The sequence below is a fragment of the Echiichthys vipera genome, assembly GCF_963691815.1.
Source record: "Echiichthys vipera genome assembly, chromosome: 14".
NCBI lineage: Eukaryota > Metazoa > Chordata > Actinopteri > Perciformes > Trachinidae > Echiichthys > Echiichthys vipera.
In genome coordinates, this window is record NC_139839.1 from 18,302,608 (window position 1) to 18,325,779 (window position 23,172).

Here is a 23,172-nt window from a genome sequence, read left to right on the forward strand (position 1 = left end):
CAAGGAAGTTCATTCAAAAATTGCTGTGTGTAAGTTTATGTCTATACTTTCTCCATGTACTTTTATTTATGTTGTAATGTAATATTATTGCTAATAAAGTTTGTTAAGTAAAAATACCCATAGGTCTCTTTTCTTACAGTCTATGGCTTCGGGCGCAGACATGTTTTTGTGGTGTCCCAGCCTCCTTCCATTGGCCCTGCTTCTTGACACACCTTTTGTTGTCTGGTCGGCTAACGTTAGAGCGGTTGCTAGTAAGCATCAACCGCTTCAACTACCCGCCAGCGCAGTCCGTTGGGGCTAAAATAGTTACGTTTGAAGCCGAGGGAGCCGAGAAACGTGGGCCGACACCCTGCCAGGTAATGTATCTTGTATATTAAGAAAAAAAACATTTTCTGGACATGTTCATATGAACGTGTCAAACGTTAGGTATGAGATGAAGCCAGCACAGCCTCCATGGGAGCTAACTTAGCTAATAAGCTAACGTCAGATAAACAGTAACCTAGCGGGTTTAATGCTCTGTGATGCATAAAGTGAAAGTCGCCAGCATCCGTATTAGGCCAGTTAAGTCTGTCTGCTGTTGAAACGATAAGCTGCTGCATCTCAGCAATAGTTACTGCTAGCTGCTGGTGCTGATGCTTTCCTCTTTACACCGTAGCACCAAAACAACACCGGCCCCGTCTCTTCTGACAAGTCCCTGTAAGTTTGGCTTTACTAGTATTGTGTCATCCATGTGTGAATAAGTGATGTTGTCTCCTGCAGGATGAGTGGTGATGCATTGAACCCAGCTGCAGTGGCTCAGCCAGTAGAAGATGTACAAGGAGATGAGCGGTGGATGTCACAGGTTGGTGTAGGTTTTTATTAGTGTCAGAAAGTATCATTTGGAAATGATAAAGGAAAAAAAAACACGAGATTGGTTCCTTATGTATAATGCATTTTACTGCCTGGAAGATTTACTTTAATTCTCTAAAAGGTTTGTTATCTTTTTGGGCTTATTGCTTCCCCATTGCATTAGTTGCATGAGTTTTAAATTAACAAAAACTTGACACGTATTAGATAATTATATGTTCTTAACGTAGCTTCAGATGGTATACATTTGAGTGGTTAAGTGGTCTATATTAAGCTTATTAAATATGCAGAGGACACCATCCCACTGCCTTACTCTTCCCACACCAACGGCATACATATTAAGCATGAAAGCTTGTGTCATTTAAGATAAGTTTCACATGTGTACGTAAGCTCATGTTATTGACATGTAAATCACCCCACTTTGTAAGAATTTCTGGCATTCTTCTTAGATTGTTTTATTTGTTCATCTGCGCCCAATTGAGACACATTTTATATGCCACCAATTATGCTTGAATATTGCATTTGACTCCTGATTTTATGTGTTCGTGAAAAGGCTGTGATCCTGAGGCTCATGTGTTGTTAATGCTTTAATGATATTCTCAATAATATTCGTTCCAGATGTGGGGTAAAGATTGATGTAAATGGTCATGCTCTTACACTGTAACCACTCTTAAGACTTGTATTTCTTTCAGAGCACCACTTTATCTAGCTTGTTTAGTGTGACCCCCCCTGGTAGGTTTACCTGGTTTGTAATCCTCCAAAGCTAATGAGACTGAGACAGTCTGCTTTACTCCGATCTCTCCTTCAGATGGGGCAACTGACATTTCCTGTCATGTGATGAGCTTGCATGATTTTGTCTCTCTCAGAAGGCTAACGACAATTATCCTAAGATTTAGAAACTCATCACACAGAGGCATTAACTCAGACTGAATAGGGGAAATTGTATTGTTTTCTGTGAATTAATAGTTATTTTAATGTAATTTATCTTTCCCTTCTCTCACATTTTTGGACGGCATTACAAGCTCTATTGTGAAAAAGCTGTGTTGTTTTGTTTTTTTACAGCACATAAGATTTGTGCAGGAGTGTAAGGATGCTGAACCAGATGTGCTTTTTGTGGGGGATTCTATGATCCAACTAATGCAGCAGTATGAGGTGAGGCAAGATATGTACCTTTCTAAACCTCTTCATTTGACTCCTCACATGACACGAGCATCTTAATTTAGCTTTTTCCTGAATGTCATTTTTTTCAGTAACTACTTTAGATAAACAGTGTTAATGTACATACATTTATGGTGCCTCATTACTGTTCCTATACAGTACTGGTATCCATATCACTGTAATGCATCTTGTTACTGATTGACATGCTTTGCTTGGATGAACATCAGTGAGTTTAATATAAGTCACCAACCAAGATTTCCATATGAAATGCAGATTTCCGGTTTCCTGTCCACAGGTCTGGAGGGAGTTATTCTCCCCTCTTCATGCGCTCAACTTTGGCATTGCAGGGGACACCACCTGTAATGTGCTGTGGAGGCTACAGAACGGGGAGCTGGAGAACATCCGTCCCAAGGTCAGATGAGCCTGCTGAGATCTTCTATTGTTCTGTTTATTTACCTCTCACATACATTCTTTTACATTTCAGATGCAGAAGAAACTCTCTGCATACACATTGTCCTTCTGTTATCCGCATCTCTTACAAAAATAAATGTTTGCCGCTCTTGCAAAAATCTGAGGCATAGCTATGTTCCCCAGGTCCTATGTTCCCCGCTTTGTATGTGACATCGGACCCTTCGATGTTCTCCGCTTTTCACAGAAAGGCTCCTATGTTCCCCGGTCTGTTATTTTTTCCACTATCAGCTCCAAATTCCACTGCAAATAGGCCTATGTAGACCCTAATCCTACCCCATAAGCCTGACCCTAGCCCTAACAAAATGCTGAATTGAATCAGAGAAGGTGAAGGCCCATACGACCGGGGAACATCGGACCCTTTTGGGAGAACATAGGGAAGACCCCTGAAGAACCTCCATTCAGCTGTACCTGACCTCCTTATATTGTTGGATGTAGCAGGAGCAAGTTGCCTGATGGTCCATGATTATCAGAGAGGAGAGTTTGCTTATCGGCTGTTATATTGATGTAATCATTGGGAACTGCTTGCATTGCTCTCCCATCACCCAGATATCAAGCCATGAAAACTCATTTTCTCAAAACAACTAACAGGATGTTGCTTTATAACTGTATGTCATGCTTTGATCACACTTCTGGAGATTAAAATGTTTTCATTGAAAGTGAAAAAAGCTTCTGTCTGTGGTCTTGACCAGGTGGTGGTGTTGTGGGTAGGAACCAACAATTACCAACACACAGCCGAGCAAGTTGCAGGAGGAATACTTGCTATTGCGCAGCTGCTCACCTCCCGCCTCCCCAGGGCAAAGATAGTAGTACTGGTAAGTAATTTGTTGTATGTCTTGTCTTTTGTATCACCTTTTCAAAAGTTTTTTTAATGTGGTTTTCCAACATAGAAAGTAAAACATTTAAAAAAAAAAACTCAGAGTATGGGCTGTAAGCACAACTGCTCTATCTCCCTTGTTGAGTAATTCTGCACCAGCCTTCCCCTCACCCATCGCTGCATGTGCTAGCGTAAGGTATTGGAAAACCATGTTTTTACAAAATATTAATCATAGCAGAGTCGTTTTTAAATACCGGTACTTTAAAATGTGTCTGGAAAGGGATTTTAGCTATTACTCTCCTTTCGTTACACAAGACACTCAATACTTAAAGATCTACACACACTTTTTTTTAAATTTATGTCATACTTATATTTTTATATTTGAACTTTTACCCTTTATATTTTATTTTAATGTTTACACTTATTTTTGCCAACCTGCATTTAACTGCACATATTGACAAATAACTCCTTATGGCTTAAGAGGCCATAAACAGAAGAAAACACATTTTTGAGTGGAGAAGGGACTTTTATAGGCCAGTTTTATAGAGTCAAAGTCAGGCTCTCTCTCTCTCTCTTTCTTTAATGAAAAACAACCAACTAAAATCCAAACTATAAAGATTTAACTCTCACCACATTCACCTTAATAAATGGATCACAATGTTCTTGTGGCTCTCAGGGTTTGTTGCCTCGAGGGGAGAGACCCAACCTTCTAAGGGAGAAGAACGCGGCGGTAAATGCATTGCTGCACACCTGGCTGCCCCGTCTGCGCCAGGCTCAGGTCCTGGATGTGAGCGGGGAGTTTGTTCACTCTGATGGAGCCATCAGCCCACAGGACATGTTTGACTTCCTCCACCTGACGTCGACGGGTTACCGCGCCATAGCGAAGCCCCTCAGTGACCTGCTGCTTCAGATACTGGAGGAGACGCCGGAGGAGAGACGGGCATCGCTGGTTTGAGGGGCCATGGCCGAGCAGCACATTTATCCAGAGGCATGCCTCACCCGCTGCTGTGGGAGACGGGGGAGACATGTCCCTGGTATCTAAAGGAGGAAGGGCTCACTCATAAGGGGAAGAGGCACCCTGATGTGAGTGGGCCCGGGAGAGGTGTGGGATTACATTCATGAGCGGAGGGCTGGGTGTGGAGAGGTGTGTGCTGAAGAGGGAGAGAGACCTCACTACAGACGTAGACATTGTGACTGCAGGTTACTGCTGTAACCTCGATTGCAAAAGGATTTGTCAGACTACTCCAAATCATAGTCAGATATACTGAGATCACGTGGGACTGCCGTGACACACACACAGATTAATCTTGGCCTATGGATAACGTGTTTCCCCTCACCTGTGCCACAGAGGTATGATACAGATAGTATGTCCAACATTGTACAATGTTATGAGTCTCACCAGTATGCTGCAGAGCAGTGGCACCCAACCAAAAATGTGAGGTGTCACAAGATAATTTAAGAGATAAAAGAGAAAAAAAAAAAACATGTATGCTTCTATTTCTTGCAAAACAGAATACTTCCACCACTTCAGGCCAAATTGAAACTAAGAAGTAAACTTCACTCTTCAGTGAGGCTTTGTTCTTGTAAAGGTCTGCTAGTTAAAAATGTCGGTACCCTACCCCAGGCTACTGCTGAGATGCACACTATGTATTGCAGTGAGCAGTATTTAAAAAATAAATCTCACTAACTCATCATTGGATGATTTTGTTTAAAGAATAAGTAAATGTTGTATGAAACACTTTACTACAACAGAGTTTTGTCTTTCCAGTTCGTTGTGTAATATTTCACGTCCTCAGCAAAACAAGGAGCTCTTAGTCTGCTAAATGTTCACTTTTGAACTCGGTATGTAACTAACTAAATGTCTCTTTAAACTGTTCATCAGTATACAATAGATCAGTGTGTGTGTGTGTGAAGACTTTTCACAGACAACACAGGTGATCAGGACTTTATTCCTGTGCCACCTAAAACCATCACTGGAGTAAATGTTCAACTCAGTGTTGGTGTTTGCTGCATGCATGTTCTAAGATGAGCCTCAGGCCAACACTTCTGTATAAATTGAGTGAATATCAAGTTTTTAAAAAACATCATGTATGCATACATATTTATTAGTGATGTTAGGCTGTTGAATCTACGTCAAACACCCATACCCCTGCTGCCTAGGTGCAACACTTCTATCACACCCAGCCAGTGTATTTACATTTACAAATATTTGCAAATCTACTGTGACATTTCATTCTAATGTCTATAAAGTTAGGTTACACATTTGTGACTAAGACCTGCCAGCAATTTTAAAATTGTGCTTCCCCCAAAAACTTCTTGACTGTCCTGGGTATCTGTTGGAGGACAGTTTGGAATAGAGAAAAATATTTTAGTGATGATCGAGTTGAGAAAATCCAGTGGTTGTCACATCCGCTCCAGTCTTACTGCTTTCACATAGTGTGGGTTATTCCTTAGAAATATAGATGGATTTGGGATGTTTCTATCTGTGTCTGAGCCTCACACTAACATATCCAAATATTTAGTCTGACACTTTGACTTGCACAAGCTCTCTCTCCCTCTCCCTCCTAAATACATGGATGTACAGTATTTTCTCTTAGAAACACCTCTTTATTCTATTTCTCACCTCCTCTTTAACTCTCTCACTGTTGTATTTGTAGTCGACTCTCACCTAGCCCTCCCACCCTGGGCTCATGATATAGTCACTGAATATTTAAAAACGTAGCTACCAAACACAGCTATGCTGAATATTGTCACACTAAATTGTAAATTAATGCAATCACAGGTCATGCAAACGCAAACCATTCGTCTGAGTTTATACTGTAGCTATTTCTTCATGGCTCAATTCTGTTCAACTCGTGGCTGTGAGTCGCTTGTTGAGCATCAAATTATCCATTTACTGCTGTCTTAAGCGCTGCACATTGCGTGCTGTGTTATATATAAATAGTGTATGTTTGTGTGCCTTAAGTGTTCATGGGGAAGGTTGTGTACATTATGTCTGGTACAGGATTGTGTAAGTTGGATGTATGAGTGTCTAGAAGTGACCCCAGTTGTATATAAGACATGAAGCTTGAGGTAATGATGTTGGAAGGGGGTTCAGATTGTGAGTCTGTGTTTGGTGCGATACAGCATTTGCACTGTCTTGGCTCGTTGTCATGTTATTGAGGTAAAGCGTTCCAATAAAAACAAAAGCGAGGATCTAATGTGTGTTCGGAGTGATCTTTTCTATAGACTGTGATTATCAAAAGCTGTCACTTGTGATGTGTGGTCATATTTTAAGTTTCAAAGGTTCCTATTGTAAAAAGTTAGACTTTTATTATACAGCAAGGTATAAATACTGTGAAAGTATCAAAACGGTCAATCCACACAGATATGCACACAGCCAGTATTCAGAAAGTGTTACTTTAAACGAGCTGTCAGGACTTCTTTGCGCTTGTGATGTCACAACAACATATATATTCATCCATCCATCGGGGTCGCGCGGGGGGGGGGCCTGGATCCGATCCCAGCAGACATTGGGCGTGAGTCGGGGAACACCCTGGACAGGATCTATCACAGGGCACATAGATACAAACAGAGAAAGACAACCATTCACACCCAGTGGCAATTTAGAGTCATCAATTAACCTAACACATGCATGTCTTTGGACTGTGGGAGGAAGCCGGAGAAAACCTACATTATGTTTACTAAGGGCTATAAGATTAAAAAATGAATAGGAAGTGTAGAGGCTGTTGCTTTGAATGACTTCAGCACATCTGCGCCCACAGGACATCACTAGTTTCTCACACTGCTCTGGTTTGATCTTGGTCCATTCTCCTTCAGTCCCTTCCACAGTTCAGTAACTGTAGTGGGTTTCTTAGACATTACTGTTTTGCCAAGGATTTTCCAGAGATTCTCTATGGGGTTTAGATCTGGACTCTGACACTTCCTCCTCCAAATTCAACTGACTTCTTTGGACACTTTGGGTTCAGTCTTTCCCCAGACCAACGCTGAAAATAATATTTTCCATCAGACCCAATTAAATTGAACTGAACTAGGATGTTTTCTGCAGCAGGAGTTGGGCCTCTTTTGATGACGTGCCTTGGTTTTAAAAAAACAAACAAAAAAAAACATGCTAGTACAGCAGTGCTATAGCCAAATCTAATAATCTATCAAATTCTGAACAATGAAAACTAACAGTATTTCAGAATAAATCAAGTATTTATAGTTTGTTCTGTAATTTTGATCTCCAGTGTAAATATATGTGCTGCTGCAGTGCCGTTACAGTCATTCATCGGCAGCAGTGACAATGCAGAGACGGTGAGGACAGATGAGGAAGACCCAGAACGCTGAACAATCAGAGGAAACTGGGATTTTTCTGAAGGGGTTGGGAGAGTTTCAGTCAAAGATCGACAGTATGAGGAAAATAATGGGGTTTTTTTACATTAAAGAGTGTAAACATGTACTAGTAGAAACTCAAAATACAAGTATGAACCTAGAAATGAGCAATATACAGGAGCCGAGAGAAGGACAGGATGATCAAATCTCAGCTTTGGTTCCTTAAATCAAATCTTGTGCAGCACTGTGTGTTACATGTTCGCCAACAGAGGGAGCCACTTCATCTGGATTGAGAACGACACTAACAGGGCTCAATGTTTATTCCACGCCTCCTCTCGTTCAGCCAGAGAACTCCAAAATGCCTAATTAATTACTTTTCACTAAGTTTATCTCTCTTATGTAATAATTCACCAACTGCACTCAGCAGAGATGTCGACTCGTGTCAATACGTGCTCATTAAGCATGTAGTCGAGTGTGCTGGAGTGTATATAATGTGATTGTCGGCAAGTTGTAAAATACATAGTTAGTAAACCATGTGCTTTGTTACTGTCATTAATTTTAACTGTGACCCAAAACTGTTCCAGAGTAGCTTAAATAGTTGGTCCATCTGGAGGCCCGTACCGCAGATTACCGGCTGAGTGCGAAGCTTGAAGCTGTTAACACTTTGAACTCAGTCCAAAACGAAACAACGTAAAGTGATTGTCTGGTATGCTGGATTCACATTAAGAGTTCATGTGTCTTGACACAGGAATGCTCGAGGAAATAAAGCTGGAATGTTTACTAGTTTTTCCATCTTGTGATGCTGTAAAAGTAATCACGGCACATAAATCTGCATTACCTGATATGGCAGAAAGAACATATTTAAAGGCGATTTCCTGCGAGGACATTAAACATCTAGGGAAATAAAAATAGAGCCTTTGTCCACTTGTACATTTCCATCTATACCATATATGTTTGGACTGCCAGTGATCGAAATCTAAATGTGCACTTAATGTTTTTAAAAGTCTTAAAACTGGCCATGTTGACTATAGATAAATATTTGACTGCTTCATCTATCAACACAGTTTCAGAATAGTGAAATGATAACGTTGTAATCCCAACAGGCATTAACAGCGACAGAGGCGTCACCAGCCAGTTAGCTACACCCTGATAAAATCCATATCTGGACTTGTGTGTTGTTCCTGCTCTATTGACCCGTGTACAATTTTGGCTTTAGTTCAGCATTAACAAGCTGGGCAGTGTTGTCCTCTGTAACACAACATCTCAAGGGCCTTTATGAGCAGAAAAGGCAAGAGGAAAACATTCAATCCCGATTAGGTACATGTTCTCACCTATCAAGGGGTTACTTTATGAATTAACCTATGGGGTCAGGGTTTATAACGTGCTGCCAGATGTAATGAATGCTGCAGTGGTTACGACATGTATCTGAGACCTATAGACCTTATGTCATCTGCTGCAGACAGTGAAGGTTTTATAGCGTATCTAAAAACAACACAGGGACTCAGCAGGGACACTGATCCGTACTAAAATGTGTTTGCATTCACCACTTCAACAATGACACAAGTTATTAAAACTAATCACATATTCTGAATTGCTTTATACGACGCTGGTGTGCTGTTGATTTAGCTCTGTGATAAAGCAGTAATACATCAGCCTCAGTGCATTTCCTACATGGGTGCAAGATACAGACTATGATGCTTTTGCCCCTTTTTCTGTTGTTTAGCGTCTCTTTGTAGTTGTTACACATCTCTGTGGTTTTGCGTCTCTTTGTGTTCTATCTGAGCGTGCTCATTTTGCATTTTTTTGTGGCAGATATGTGTCTCTTCAAGGAACATTGTGCAGCTGAAGACAGGGCCCCACCATCACTTTGGGCCCCTGGGTTTGTGCTCAGTAGTCTTGTTCATGCTCAGTCTATGAGCACTTGTCTTGGGATGCAGAGGGTCTCCGGTTCAAGACCCATGCGGACCAAGTATGGTGTGTGTTCTTGTAGCTGGAGAGGTTCACCTTCTGTGCACTGCTGAGGTGCTCTTGGTCAAGGCACTGAGCCCCCAACTGCTACGAGCGCCTGTCCCCCTTGCTCTGACATCTGTCCTTTTTAAGTGCATGTGTATAGTAGCTCCAGTTTGCATGTGTGTGTATTTCAGGCCTATGCATAATTAATAACAGTGTTTTTTGTTTTTTTTCTCCTTAGGAATGAATGAAGTCGGTCTTCTTCTACTTCTTTATTGCAGATAATCAAACTGACTCATTTGAAAAGTGTCTATCCAGTCTAAATGAGTCCAGTTTGACTCCCGCTGTTCAGTTTCTTTGATCACCATATAATGTCACGCATTTTTCTCAGATATTATGATTTCACAAATGATGAGGGATGTAAGTGCATATTTGTGCTAGGGCCATACGGCGCCGTATGCTGTGAGCCTTCTGATGTTGTTACTTCTCTATCAAAAGATCAATCACATGTTTTAATTTCACAATCCGATTATGTAACTTCAGAGGACATGAAACAACAACAACAACAACATGAAATACAGAAGTTCTTGTCATTATAAAAGCAGAAGTTTAGAAAACTGAAAACCCCTGTTTTTTGTTTCAATTATTTTACATTTGGGATCCAATGGTGTTAACTGAATACATATACACTCAAGTACTGTACTAAAGTACAATTTCAAGTTGTACTTGTACTTGACTATTTTCATTTTTTGCTACTTTATACCTACACTCCACACCATCTCAGAGAAAAAAACCCTCATTCATCTGACAGCATTAGTGATTCAGTTTAACAATACAAGTTAAAGTCAAAGCAGATGTATTATTTTAGGTTTAGCTACCCAAAAAACTAGCACTACCTTTACCAGCTGCAACATTAATGTGATGAACATATTAACATGCATCCCGAATATAATACAATTATATCACATGATGATTCTGAAAAGGGTAGTTTTGCATAATGAGTACTTCTACTCTTGGTACTTTAAGTATATTTTGATGCTAATTTGTTTGTACTTTTACACGACTAAGATTTTGAATGCAGGACTTTTACTTGCAACACTGTATTGTTGCTTTAAATAAGTAAACAATCTAAGTACGTCTTTTTTAGGGGTCTGAAATATGCTTTCGCCTGAGGTAGTCACTAGATGTGGGCAGTCGTGAGTGCAGTGTAATGCAGTAGGAGAAGTGGAGAATTGTTATTTTAGATATCATTTTAGTTATTTCATTTTTATTTTAATATGTACAGTTTGTGATGGAGTGAAAGCTCTAGTAAATTATTAGATTGTATGAAGAGGAATATTGTAATAGAAAATGAATTATAAGGCACACTCTCAGACATTAACATATAACATTTTGAATGGAGCCATGCATTTTGTGAATCACCGCTCCCTTATATTCAGAAAGACAATAATTACATTTCTATAAAGCTTATGTGTCTCTATATCTTCTATATTTTTTTTTACTTACTCAAAAACGTTATTAACATCAGCACAGGATTTGACATGACTGCGTCTCCAGGATCCGTATACAGACAAAAGGGTACTTCACTTTCACTGAGGAGCTCCTCCTCCTCTGCACAAAGCACTTTGCAGCTTCACTGCAGCAGATAAGGACTGTCACGACTGGTTGATTAGTTGATAAATTGCTGCACAAAGTGAGATTAAAACACAGAAAATGGTTTAAAGCGAGCAGCATTTCCTCAAGGTGAGCTCATGGGATTGAAGTGAAAAGGAAACTGCATGTTCTGAGCTTTCAGCTTGTTACACTGCCTTAACAGCCTTGTCCTCCTCTTGTGGCATTTCAGTTGAAGCGTCACCTTTCAGATGTCAAACCACTAGTTTCGAGGGGGAAACACCTGCGTACTGGCTCAGATTACCCACCATTTACACCTGATACTCCTGTGACCTGCCTGTCTCACCCTTTTATCATTCAATGCGGCCACAGAAAGAGCGAGCGACGCATGCAAGTCACACCACTGCTCCTTCCTCTGTGGTCCCCGGATCAACCTTATTCATGCCCATGAGTCATTCACACACACATTTTAAGTCTTCATGTGGCAATGTTTAGTGCTCAGAACCTCTATTTCATAAACACAGTTGCTTGTCAACATTTTTGCAAACCTCACTCATGCATAGAGGAGCTCCTCTGCAAAGTATACCTTTATAATACCGCATTGGGAAGCAATGGAGCAGTGATTACAGTGCAAACAACCAATCTGGTTCATAATTTGCTATTGGATCTGCTAAAATAGCTGTTTTACCTGCACTGAAGCTTGTGTATCACCATCATACCTCACTCAAACAGTACAGAAGAATTCCAGAGGGTTTTTCTACTCTGCGACCAGGTCATCAAAATTCATTTATATCCATTGATTTCTGCGCTGCACCTCTCGATAACTGTCTAAGCCCTAAAGCTAATTCAGCAGGTCTCAGGTCAGGGTCAGGCTGTCTTATTTACTTCCCCAGCCTCTCACCCAGGGCAATCCTTTCTTGACTGCTGCCTTTTGTGGTGTCAGTTAATAACCTTGGACTGTCTGCTGCAAACATACCTAAGAAGCTTAATGCTTTTGCTGTCAATTAATGCCTGAAATTTTGGTGTTGAAATGTAATTCAGAGAAAAATACTCAGAAGGAGAAGCAGCCCTTTGGCCTATTTTAGGTCCACAACCAATCAATCACTGATATAAACTGCTACAAATCTGTTTTTCTCACATGAACATTTTTTTAAAATAAGTTCCCTTTCTCATTTATTGTAAGATGAAATCTGTATTGTCAAAATGGAATAGAGATTTATCTTCAGATGTATGACATTCAAACCTACAAACAATCTCTGTAATCTCATAATCTGTAGGTCTACACTTGGGAAAGGGTGTAAATCTGGGAAAAGCAGTTGAATGTAGTCTTTCAGGCTGAAAAGGGTGTACGAATGAGACAGTATGGGACAGCACATAACAGCCAGTGGGAGTTATGCTGCGATTGGCTTCCCACCCTCCAACGCTGCCTTTGACAACAAATCCAAATGAAACCTGTAGAACAACATAGAGGCTTTTTCTGATGTGACGACATTATCTTTTGCATTTAAACACATCATTCTAGGGGCACTTGCTGAAACAATTGACATGTCATTCTTCTTGGGAGGACCGCCTCACCGGTTATGTTGCGGGATAGAAGCACCGTTGCCAGGGAGATATCTTTTTCCACTTCCTCACTCAGACGCTTAGTCAGAGTCCGACCTTAGTTACCAGATTTACTAACTGTAGCATTAGTTCTAGCCTGATGATCACACCAAAAGGCCATTTTATGATCTTAAGTCTTGAGGTCTGGACCAGGCTACTCGAGTTCATCCCCCACACATAAAATGAAGCACCAACAATGTAGTAGGCGAACCCGGGTGCTAAATCTTGTAGCATTGTAAAACAGTCTTTTTTAATAAACTCCAGGTTCGCTAATAACGTTGTTTGTGCTTCATTTATGTGTGGGGACTCTTATCATGTTACTGCAGAGGTTTGATGCTATTTTGCACAATATTAGTGGTTAAAAAAAGCTCTTTTGGCTGGTTTAGCGATCCGCCCAAGCTACTGAGTGTTAGCCATGTGTGGCTGCTAGTGACTGTCCGGAATTTCTCTGTTAATCGGTGATTGATGAAAAAAGTGTATCGATGGCTTATTTGATGTATAGTCATGCCAAAAAAGACCGCAGGGTCTAATTTCACTGGAGTTACACTTTAAGTGTTGGGTAGCATGGGACATGAAAAGCAGTCTGGGTGAAAGTCCTGTTTGTTTGACTCATCAATCTGGACCTAATCCCTACACTGACTTTGACGTTCTTTGTACCTTATCTCGCAGCACCACAGTCGAAGTAGTGAGAACAGCTCGCCTCTTCAGAAACAACTGACAACTAGTTTTGAGAACTTTTAAATGACCTTCAAATGAAATGCACCGGAGCAGTGAGGCCTCCACCCCCCTAGCTTTGCCAAACAGCACGGGTAGGAGAAGGTGTAAAGTCGCCCATTCACATTTTCACAGACTCTCTCAGGAATCTCAGGATGCAGACTGGCATCTCTCCAGTCATAAGGCCACTTCTTTAACCTCGAGGCTAATCGTCGCCCCTGTTATGCCCCTGTATGGCAGCAAAGTGCATTCCACTGCAGTGAGGGCAGGGATGTGTTGGTGTTTCCACACTTTTATTAAAACCCTGATGGAATGAAAAGAAATAGCTCCTGTGTCAAAAAAGCTAAAGAATTAGCTGTAGAAAGGTTTATTGAGACTTTGAGATAAAGATTTTTATAAAAGAGCGATGTATTTGTTTTAGCTTGTTTTTCAGTCTCATTCATTTCAGCTGCCTTCTACTCTGACAGGTCCAAAGTGAATTATGAATTCATCATGGGAGTCTCTCAGTTCTTCCCGAATACTCGACCTCGTTCCTCAAGTTCAGTACTTAGCTCAGTGGTCCTTGCATATAAAGAGAAGATCATTATAGTTTTCTTCTCTGAACTCTCAAATGATCAGTTAATGACAAATGAATCCTTAACTAATCACAAGTCCATTCAAGCGATTCATAAATTCCTCACTGACAAGTAGCACTTCACTACAGTGTACCAACAAACATTAGCTGATAAGATTGAAAGGTCAGGGCGTAAATGATAAATGCTAAAGGTTGTTAGCCCAATAAGTCCATAAATGATGAAGTGACAGTCATCAGTGCAGCACTGCTCCTGACACAATTAATGATAAAGGAATCACATCTGTCACCACATTAGCTTTTATCGACTCAGTGATGAAAGTTGCTGAAACTACAGTGTAATGCATTTGTGAAATGTGCTTCATTGTTATTGTTGTTCTTTGGTGATAACAAAGTGCTTAATGACAATTAAACACCAATAATAAAAAAAATTATTGATCATTTAAAGGACCCATATTATGCTATTTTTCAGGTTCATATTTGTATTTTGGGTTTCTACTAGAACATGTTGACAGGCTTTAATGTTCAAAAAACACATTAATATTCCTATATACTTTATGTCTGCATATACCTGTATTCACACTCTGTTGAAACGCTCCGTTTTAGCGCTTGCCTCTTCCAGTATTCCAGCATTTCCAGGTCTTGTATTTTCGCTCTCTGCATCTCTCATTACAGTGTCATTACAGCCAGTGAATGACTGTAAGGACACTGTAGCAGCACTTTCTATCTATATTATAGATGTGACATCACAAATATACAGAAGTCCTTTCAACTTGTTCGAAGGCACAAAATACAGGCTGTGTACATTTTTCTGCAGATTGAGAATTGTGATACTATCATAGTATTTACACTTCAGCTGCTTTATAAACAAAATAATTAATGGCAGATTATCGGATTATCTTTCAAACTACTCTGTTTTATTGACTTAAAGTAGAAAGACCTCGTGAAATATGTGGCCAGAGTAAGTGATGTTTGTTTCTAGATCCTGGTGACAAAGTAAAAAGAAATCAGCGTTCTAGCGTTCTATGTCTTGCAGGGACACAGAGTTGGTACGTTGTTAATGGACCCTTGAGACAAACAAAGCGGATGTGCTGAGTAGTGTGAGACTCAAAGTGTTCACACACCACTCTAACTGACATCAGTTAGAGTTAGCATTGAAATAAATATTAGTGTTGAAATAATAAACACTTTTTGGCAATTATGATGATCTAAACCACAGCTAGGAAAAAAAACAGCTGCTGTCCCACTGCAGCATCATCAACAATACAGAAAGTTTTAGTACTTATGACTTTATAAACAGAAAGTAGATGCTTTAAAAGTCTTTCTGAACTAATGTACTTTTAATGCCTGCAGTGTGATCAAGCATGTATGTGGAACAATTGTCTAATGCTTTTATTGTGAAAATAATAGATTAATAGAAATTAAAAATGAAAGAGACAAAACAGAATAATATGCAGCCTGGTCGGCAAAAAAAAAAGTTTGCATTGTATGGTTCTGCAAACCACAGAAACAATTATATGACATGTTTTTTGACACACACCAGACAGCAGTTGCTACGGAAGTCAGGTGACATGGTCTAACAAGCCTCAAACTCTGCTTTGGGAAGAGTTGGGGGTGCGTGGTTGGGTGGGTGGGTCTCTGGACTGTCACTCCAGAGTTCATAGCCTGTTCATACCCCGTTCATGTCCCAAACCACAATCTTTTTCCCCAATCCACAATCTTTTTCTAAACCTAACAATGTAAGTTTGATGCCCAAACCTAAGTAATGTTAATAGTTCACAGCGTTAACCGTGTTTTAAAACTGTGACCACAGAGTGTCAAAAAGTGTTTGTATGTGACGAGGAGGGAAAGACATCAGCTTATAGTGGTTCAGAAACACTGAGACTCAACGTCTCTGTGTTTGGCAGAATGCCACCACTTGGACAGAAGACTTTTCTGTGTAAAAACAGTTTCCTGTTAACAGAGAATAAGAAGGAAGAGGAAAAGGAAGCCCTTTAGTTTGCCCTCCCTCTGCAATGATCACTCCTTTTTTGGAAATGCTCTCTGATTTCTTAGGTCCCCTGTACTGCCTTGACCTATTCTCCTTCTGACCCCAGCCACCTTAATTTCCTGTGTTCGACTCCATGTGGATATTTATTCTTAAAGAAGGAGTACCACTTCTTCCGGTTATGATCCCCCTTTTTCATCAAATCTAACTTTATTCTTTTTCTGTCATCTCCTTCCTGCTTTTATTTTCCATCTCCGGCCTTTTTCCGAGTCAGTTCATGCTGAACAGATTAGTCGGTACTCAAGCAAAATCACAGTATAAACAAAACCTTGGCAGGGGATAGTGATAGTCCTCCTCTAAATCCCCCTTGTTTCTCTCGTTCCAACCAACCAGGCAAAGCCCGGCCAGGAAAAATCTAGGCTTTATCCCCACCCATCATCACCCCCTCACGTCACGTTCTCTCCTCCCACCTTTGGGCAGATTCTCTTTTTTTGCAGACTTTATTACATCTGCATATCTCTTTGTGGCGTACAGCTCAGGTTTAAAGCAAACAAGGCTCTGTGTTATCTGCAGAAACTCTGACATGTTTATTTGAGGTTGCTATGTACATTGGTTAATCTATTTTACTGTTACCTGGTGCCACCAGGCCATAAAGAATCACGGAGGACAGAGAGTTTGGCGGAGCGTGCGATCAATGGTGGGCAAAGCCTTCTATCTCAGTTAGTCTATTCATCACACAAGAGGCTTTTTTACAGGAAAATCGAACTTTATTTGAAAATTATCGTATGTGATGTATTAAACTCTAAAAAGAAGGTCCAACATTTTGATTAGAAATTAGTTTACTGAGAGCATCTAACTGCAGATTGTTTAATGGAGCAGGTAAAACACACATAGCTCTATTTATTTCTTTTTAAAACTTTTTTAAACCAGGCAGTTCACTTTATAAAATTACTTATAATTGAACACACCAGTGGGATTGTTTGTTGAAACCTATTAACTTAAAATTTTGCACTCAACATTATTGTAAACCACAACACTCTACTCTTTCAAGGCTGACACTTTGTCTTGAGTTTTCTCTTCACTGTTAACTTTTGTTAATGTTGCTCTATAGCTGTGTTGCAAGTGAGAGCAGGGAGCCTTTTCAAAACTCTTCTCGGTTGTGCGTTTAAGTACAGCCTGACATCAAAGAATCAATAGGTACATTGTCAGAAGAGCAAATTGGAAGATAAACAAAAAGCAAACAAGGACACTGTAAAAAAAATAAATAATGGATTTGGTTTCATCCATTACAAATTCTGAAATGCCAGATGTTGGATTGTCCTTGAATGCATCAGGCAGAGTTTTGAAAGTGCATGCTTCAGTAATCAACTGAAAGGAACTGAAAGAAATCTAAAAAAGTGTGGTTTGCAATAATGTAAAGTACATTTGATTTTTAGGTAGTGGGTTAAAACATGCAAAAACAACTGGAATGACCCTTTAAGAAAGCATATTTACAATTTACTATGTTAGATGCTCAGTCTAATTGTTTACTTGCACTGTTAAAAGTATCTTTTTACGTGCTCAACATGAAGCATGTGTTGTATATGTGCACATGTTGTCATTGGTCCCTGTTGTGGTCCAGTTTAGCCTTGAAAACAGTCGGGTTACATTTCTCCTCATGGCCAAGGTAAGAGTCAGAGTTTCTCTGTCCTCGCTGGCCTTTCAGAGGGCAGAAGAAGGAGTGTCTGGGAGGCGGTTTCAACGCTGCTTGGATTCACAGTATCTGCCTGGGTCGTCCGTAGCCTGTCATTCCAGCTTGAGATGCTCCTCTATTTGTGCCCATTTGCAGTCCGATGACATTTTTGCCGTCGGTCAGCTGTTCCTCTGAGAAATCTCTCCTGTTCTCTTGGGCTTTCCTGCGCACATACAGACACACGTCTCTCAGTCCGCAGTCTCATTCCACAGCATTGAAATGAAAGCTCCTTTGTTTTAACAGCTCCCCACAGAGAGACTAGTTCATACATGGGGGCAAAACACTCATACTCACTTGTGGAACCAGTTGGGGTCTCCTTTGTAACACCCATCATCCTTTGTGACAGCCAAACTACCCAGAGCCATCAGGGTCCTCTGGACAGCCGCCAGGTCCTTGCCTGAAGACATGCAACGATCTCAGATGAACAACGCAGACCAAAAGCAGGGAGGACAAAGTGACTTGTACGCTCCGCCGCTGAAAACAGCTTCATAACCTCACTTATACTGTATGTAATCTGCAAAACATTTAACTCTGCTGGAATAACATGGATGTCTTACCTTCGAAGAGGTCTACAGTCTGAAACATGTCGGTTTTGGTGATTCCATAGTTTTCTGCAGCTTTGAGGAACATGGATATTAGTTCCATCTGCTTGAAAACCATGCCGGAGCTCTTGATGCTCTTGATCGGCTTGTTGGATACATACAGGCTGTTGATGAGCTCACACAGCACCTAGATAAAGTAGATCCCTCTTAATATTCCGTACGCAATGTGAATTAAAATGTTGTATTTACACTTACGCAAACCCAACACTCACACATCCATTCTTGAGCCAGTTCTGGAATTCGGTCTTGCCCAGCGCAGGCCGGTCTCCGCCACACTGGGCGATGATCCAGTCTACCAACCTTTCCTCCAGTTCCGGGTCGTATTTCTTATCAATCTTACTCTGCACCTCTCGGCTCAGACCATAGGAAGGACCTTTGTTTGCCATGTTGATCCTGTTGGGAGGGAAAGCTAGTGTTAGATAGGCAGGTAGCTTAGCAAACTTTACTCCTTGGCAGCGTATTGTGTCTTTTTCATTATGGATATTTGATAGATGAACCAACATTCACATTCAAAACCCTGCCGTGCTCACACCCAGTCTTTGCCTGCAGTCAGAACAAATAGGATTTTGGGCTCTCTTCCTGATGCGTGCAAGTGTGGGAATGTGTTTCAATTGTGTGTTCTGTTTCTTTGTAAGAACCTATTAATTTCCGACTTTCAGAATGAGGACATTTTTCAAAAGTGAGCAAAGTTTGGCCGGTCCCGACTTGTTGAAGGGGCTGATTTATTGTTCAACCTTTGGTTGGTTTGTTTTAGAAATAGGTTTAAGTCAATGGTTGAGTAAGTGCTGAAATCAGGTATTGTTCACTTTCTGGCAAAGAGTCAGATGAGAGGATTGATACCACTCTCATTTAGAGTGCTGCAGGTAGGCTATAATGTATTTATGTTGGCCGAAGTGGAAGTTAGCATCGCCCTGGTTCCGTCGACAAAAAGCCTATGGGATTTTGAAGTATAGCAGAAAATAAACTCTGTGGTGAACAAAAGTTACACAGAAAGATAGAAGTAAAAAAAAGCTAACGTCAGGCTATAAATGAACTACACCACCAATTAGCTTCCAACTGATTTTGTTTGTACGCTGTGGTGACAGTTGTCGTCTCATTTAGCAAAGTGTTAGTTTTACTTTGTTTATTGTACAAATTAAACAACTGAAGCATCACCAGTTCACGTTTGTTTTCCTTTGGAGAGAACCAGGCTAGCTGGTTCCTGAGAAAAGAAGAGGCATTTTGCCGGAGGTGTGGAAAAACATGAGATTGCTTTGTCAAAGTTCTGATGACGAGGATGGCTGTCCAGTTCACTGAACATCAGACAACCATGAATATAGATTCACTCTCCACCAGAAAGCAAATAAGCAAATTACAAATTGTCGACTGAAGTACAAGTATATGTAGGCCTATGTGTGTGTGTGCTTCTCTATGATACAGCCGGGCATCTTCGTCTTCTTTATTAATCATAACGGTGATTATAACTAACTTAAACAGACACAGATTGAAGCTTTGCATTTCCATTATCCAGACCATGGCATTGTCTTTATTTAACAAAGACACTTTGTACCTTGAAAGCTAAAAAATGTTAAATGTCTTTACAACCCTGCTGTAAGTAATTATGATTGGCCTGCACTTCATAATGCAGTATGAGCTTCCTGTTGGCTTCAGCAGGACCGCCCCTCTCCGTGCATCCTGTTTGCTCATTCGGCTGTCACTTCCTTCCTTCCTTCCTCCCTCCATGACAAAGGTAACTATGTATATACAGGACTCTAAACAAAATAACACACTGCTGAATGACCTTTTAAAAAAAAAAAACACACCCTCCATCAAGCCTGAACGCTGCAGTTATCGCTTTCACAGATCTGAATCATTGTGTTATGCAATTCAGTGACATTTCTGAATTTCTAGGAAAGATAATGGTGACTTTTATAGCTAATAGGAAAACTCCCCGCTCTCACTTTTCTTTACTTGCACAAGTATATGCATTCAAATTTCTGTTTGTATGCATGTACATTATGTGCAGTATACTGTATGTTCTGTAAATACATGTCCCTCAAGGGCAGAGAGACACACCTATTAAATCCCTTGCAAAAACAGAAGCTTCTCGGTCTTACATAAAATGATAGATCATCACTGTGTCTAACAGCTCCACACTGGAGCCCTTGCTGCTACAGATCACACTTGCGGCTCTGTTCATTGTCTGAGATTGCAATGGTTAAATGTGAAGGAGAGGCAACTTCCTGTCTTCTGAGTATCTCCGAAACCAGTTTGTTACAGCATCAAGGGTGAAGTAAACATCTAAACATCCAAAAACTCTTAAACAATCTCTTTCATAATCGCAGGAGTCCCATCTGTTTTGTCCTGGCACGCCCAGAGACAAAGAGAGAGCAGCTGCAAACATCTGCATGCACTGAACAATGAGGGGTGATGAAGTCAGAGAGTCTAGTCTTTCAGATTAAGTCTAACCTTCACTTTCATCCCTGAACTACATGTGAAAACCGCCACAAGATTGGGTCAAGCCACTGTCACTCTGCACTAAGCATATCTACCATTTTTTTCTTTAGATTTTTTTTGCCATGACTGTAAATTAGACAAACAAACTAACATAATAGCACATGCCATTTAAAGCAGAGTGTGTGTTTTAGAAGATTAGCCCTGTACACTTAAGGAATCAGCTGGGAGTCGACTAGTTGTTACCAGGAACATCGTGTAATCATAGAGTCGCAGCTACCTGTCAACAATTCTTGCTCATACATGCTTTGGCAAAGAGGTAACTACGGTAACACATTTAAATTTCAATCAACATACATCTATATGTCTTCAGTACCTTGTTTCAAAACTCCACATCTAACTGAATGTGTTTAAATGTGTTGTGATGGGACTATTGTTCTGCAGCTTCAGTGCCTCAGTGCTCAACACGTCACTACATGGCTGGCTTCCATTATGTGACTAAAAATCTACAAAAAAAACAACGTTTTTATATTTACATGTGTTGTAGTTTATTATTTCTTTCAAGTTAAAATTCAGAGCAAAGCTGCGGCACATACCACGCTGTAATCTTGACTGACTCTGTTATTTTCCCACTAATTTATCACTCTTTAACCTTCAGTTGCGCATGAGCTTTTTCTTTAATCCCCTCGCTTAACCTTTACACAGTCTCTAATACCATGGCTCTGTTTTGAGCAGACTCTCCGCTCTGTTCTAGCCCACTGATCAACTCTGATGTGCCTTTTGAGGGTTAAGTGTCTTACTCAGATGCAACTCCAGTTGTTACTCTTCTTCGTTTTCACCCTCGGCCAAATTCTCAACTTTTGTATCATGGTATCTTGCGGTCATCCGTTGCAGGATGTTTCACAACTTTCTTGTTATTGCAACAGGGGGCCATAAAACTGCATCATCAGTGGTTACTTTCTGAGTCAATTGAATACCTCAACTCAACATAGTGTGATTCATTTAGCTCAGCAAAAGGCGTTTGGGTAATTCTGAATCCTTAGTGATGTGAACACAGAGGATTAAATACTTTACTTGGCTATTTCTTACCGGCCATGTTTCCCTTTACCCGGCACAGTTGCTGCTGAACCAGACTGTTAATTCAGCGCTCTGCGTTTCTACCTTATCACTAAGGCAGACCAAACACCACCCAGACTCACAGTCTTTAAATTAACCTCAAAGTCTAAAGCACACGCCTACACATAAAACTTTACCATGGTCCATAAATGTGACACCATATGTGACAAACACATGCAGAGTTTTACTGCCATATACTGACCCAGTAGCCTGGTGTTCAGAGCATATATCAAACTAGAAAACGACATATTATTAGACAGTACCGGCTACATTTCTCTAATTTGAGATTTGACTGAGAACGAACCCCCTGAAGTTATGAGGCCTCACACAAGAAGAGTGCTGAGAGCAAAGGTAGATAAGAAACAGGATTATATAACACAGGAATTTACAGAATAGTGGGTCATTCAGAATGCATTTAATCAGCAAAGAAAACCTACTAAAATAACATATCTTATTGTGTATGATCAAACACGAGAAAGAAGCAAAGAGACAGAGAGCGAGGGTGGAGTGTATGATACTTTACACTTCTTTTTTTCACGTTTCCTGCAGAGTTAGCCACAAGCTTGAAGCAACAAAGAAATCTTTTGACTGCCAGGGAGAAATCAGGAAACTTAGATTGATGAATGAGAGAAAACAAGATCAAGTGTGTACTTACTGTGTGAAGTAGCTTTCAGGTGAATACAGGTGCGTCTTGGGGCTTGTGTTGCTCTGTTTCCGCTCTTCTTCTTCTTTCTTACAACACAGTGCAGAGTGCACCACACAAGACTGCCAACGTAAATACAGCAAACACCCTCGTCTGAATTATATGACTTCACCACATTCAATAGAGAGAGAGAGAGAGAGAGAAGGCGAGAGGGAGGGAGAGGGTGAAAGAGAGAGATATGCCTTCACTCCTCTTATTTCACTCTAGGTCCGCCCCTTTGCTCTTTCTCTTTTTCCCCACTCAAATTGTAATTCCTTATTTAGGAGAAGGACGGGGAGGAAAAAGAGGGCATGTGACTGGAGAGTTTGGTGTGGTCACTGAAAAGAATTCTCCAAATTTCTCCCTCTACCGCTAAAGAATGAGACGGGATTAGGAAGGAGGGAGAGAGAGGGATGATAAAAAAAAGAACAGTGCAGTTTGAGTGAGTTAGGCAGGAGGTTACAGTAATTAGAGAGCAGCAGCACACGTAGGAGATTATCTATTGCTTTAATTCAAATTGGTGATGTTTGTCTGAATGTGAAACAGGCAGCTGTGGAATGTAAACTCAT

General features: G+C 40.5%; 2 protein-coding genes across 2 annotated transcripts; one reads left to right on the forward strand and one right to left on the reverse strand.

Annotated features, from left to right (window-relative positions):
- The first annotated feature begins 265 nt into the window (after positions 1-265).
- On the forward strand, positions 266-6,371 carry pafah1b2 (platelet-activating factor acetylhydrolase 1b, catalytic subunit 2). Its single transcript, XM_083926600.1, has 6 exons — positions 266-356; positions 760-841; positions 1,909-1,998; positions 2,300-2,416; positions 3,165-3,287; positions 3,966-6,371. The coding sequence occupies exons 2-6, from the start codon at positions 761-763 to the stop codon at positions 4,242-4,244; spliced, it is 690 nt and encodes a 229-aa protein (XP_083782726.1). The 5' UTR covers positions 266-356; position 760; the 3' UTR covers positions 4,245-6,371.
- Positions 6,372-16,793: 10,422 nt separating this feature from the next.
- On the reverse strand, positions 16,794-22,761 carry LOC310956974 (transgelin-like). Its single transcript, XM_083927365.1, has 5 exons — positions 22,577-22,761; positions 18,585-18,765; positions 18,328-18,499; positions 18,065-18,167; positions 16,794-17,933 (listed from the first exon to the last, which is right to left on the reverse strand). The coding sequence occupies exons 2-5, from the start codon at positions 18,756-18,758 to the stop codon at positions 17,792-17,794; spliced, it is 591 nt and encodes a 196-aa protein (XP_083783491.1). The 5' UTR covers positions 18,759-18,765; positions 22,577-22,761; the 3' UTR covers positions 16,794-17,791.
- Positions 22,762-23,172: the final 411 nt, after the last annotated feature.

Coding starts and splice junctions, on each gene's coding strand:
- pafah1b2 (XM_083926600.1), top strand. CDS start 761: ATGAGTGGTGATGCATTGAACCCAGCTGCAGTGGCTCAGCCAGTAGAA. Junction 842..1,908: donor ATGAGCGGTGGATGTCACAG/GTTGGTGTAGGT, acceptor GTTTTTTTACAG/CACATAAGATTTGTGCAGGA. Junction 1,999..2,299: donor AACTAATGCAGCAGTATGAG/GTGAGGCAAGAT, acceptor TCCTGTCCACAG/GTCTGGAGGGAGTTATTCTC.
- LOC310956974 (XM_083927365.1), bottom strand. CDS start 18,758: ATGGCAAACAAAGGTCCTTCCTATGGTCTGAGCCGAGAGGTGCAGAGT. Junction 18,500..18,584: donor ACTGGCTCAAGAATGGATGT/GTGAGTGTTGGG, acceptor TACTTTATCTAG/GTGCTGTGTGAGCTCATCAA. Junction 18,168..18,327: donor GACTGTAGACCTCTTCGAAG/GTAAGACATCCA, acceptor GCATGTCTTCAG/GCAAGGACCTGGCGGCTGTC.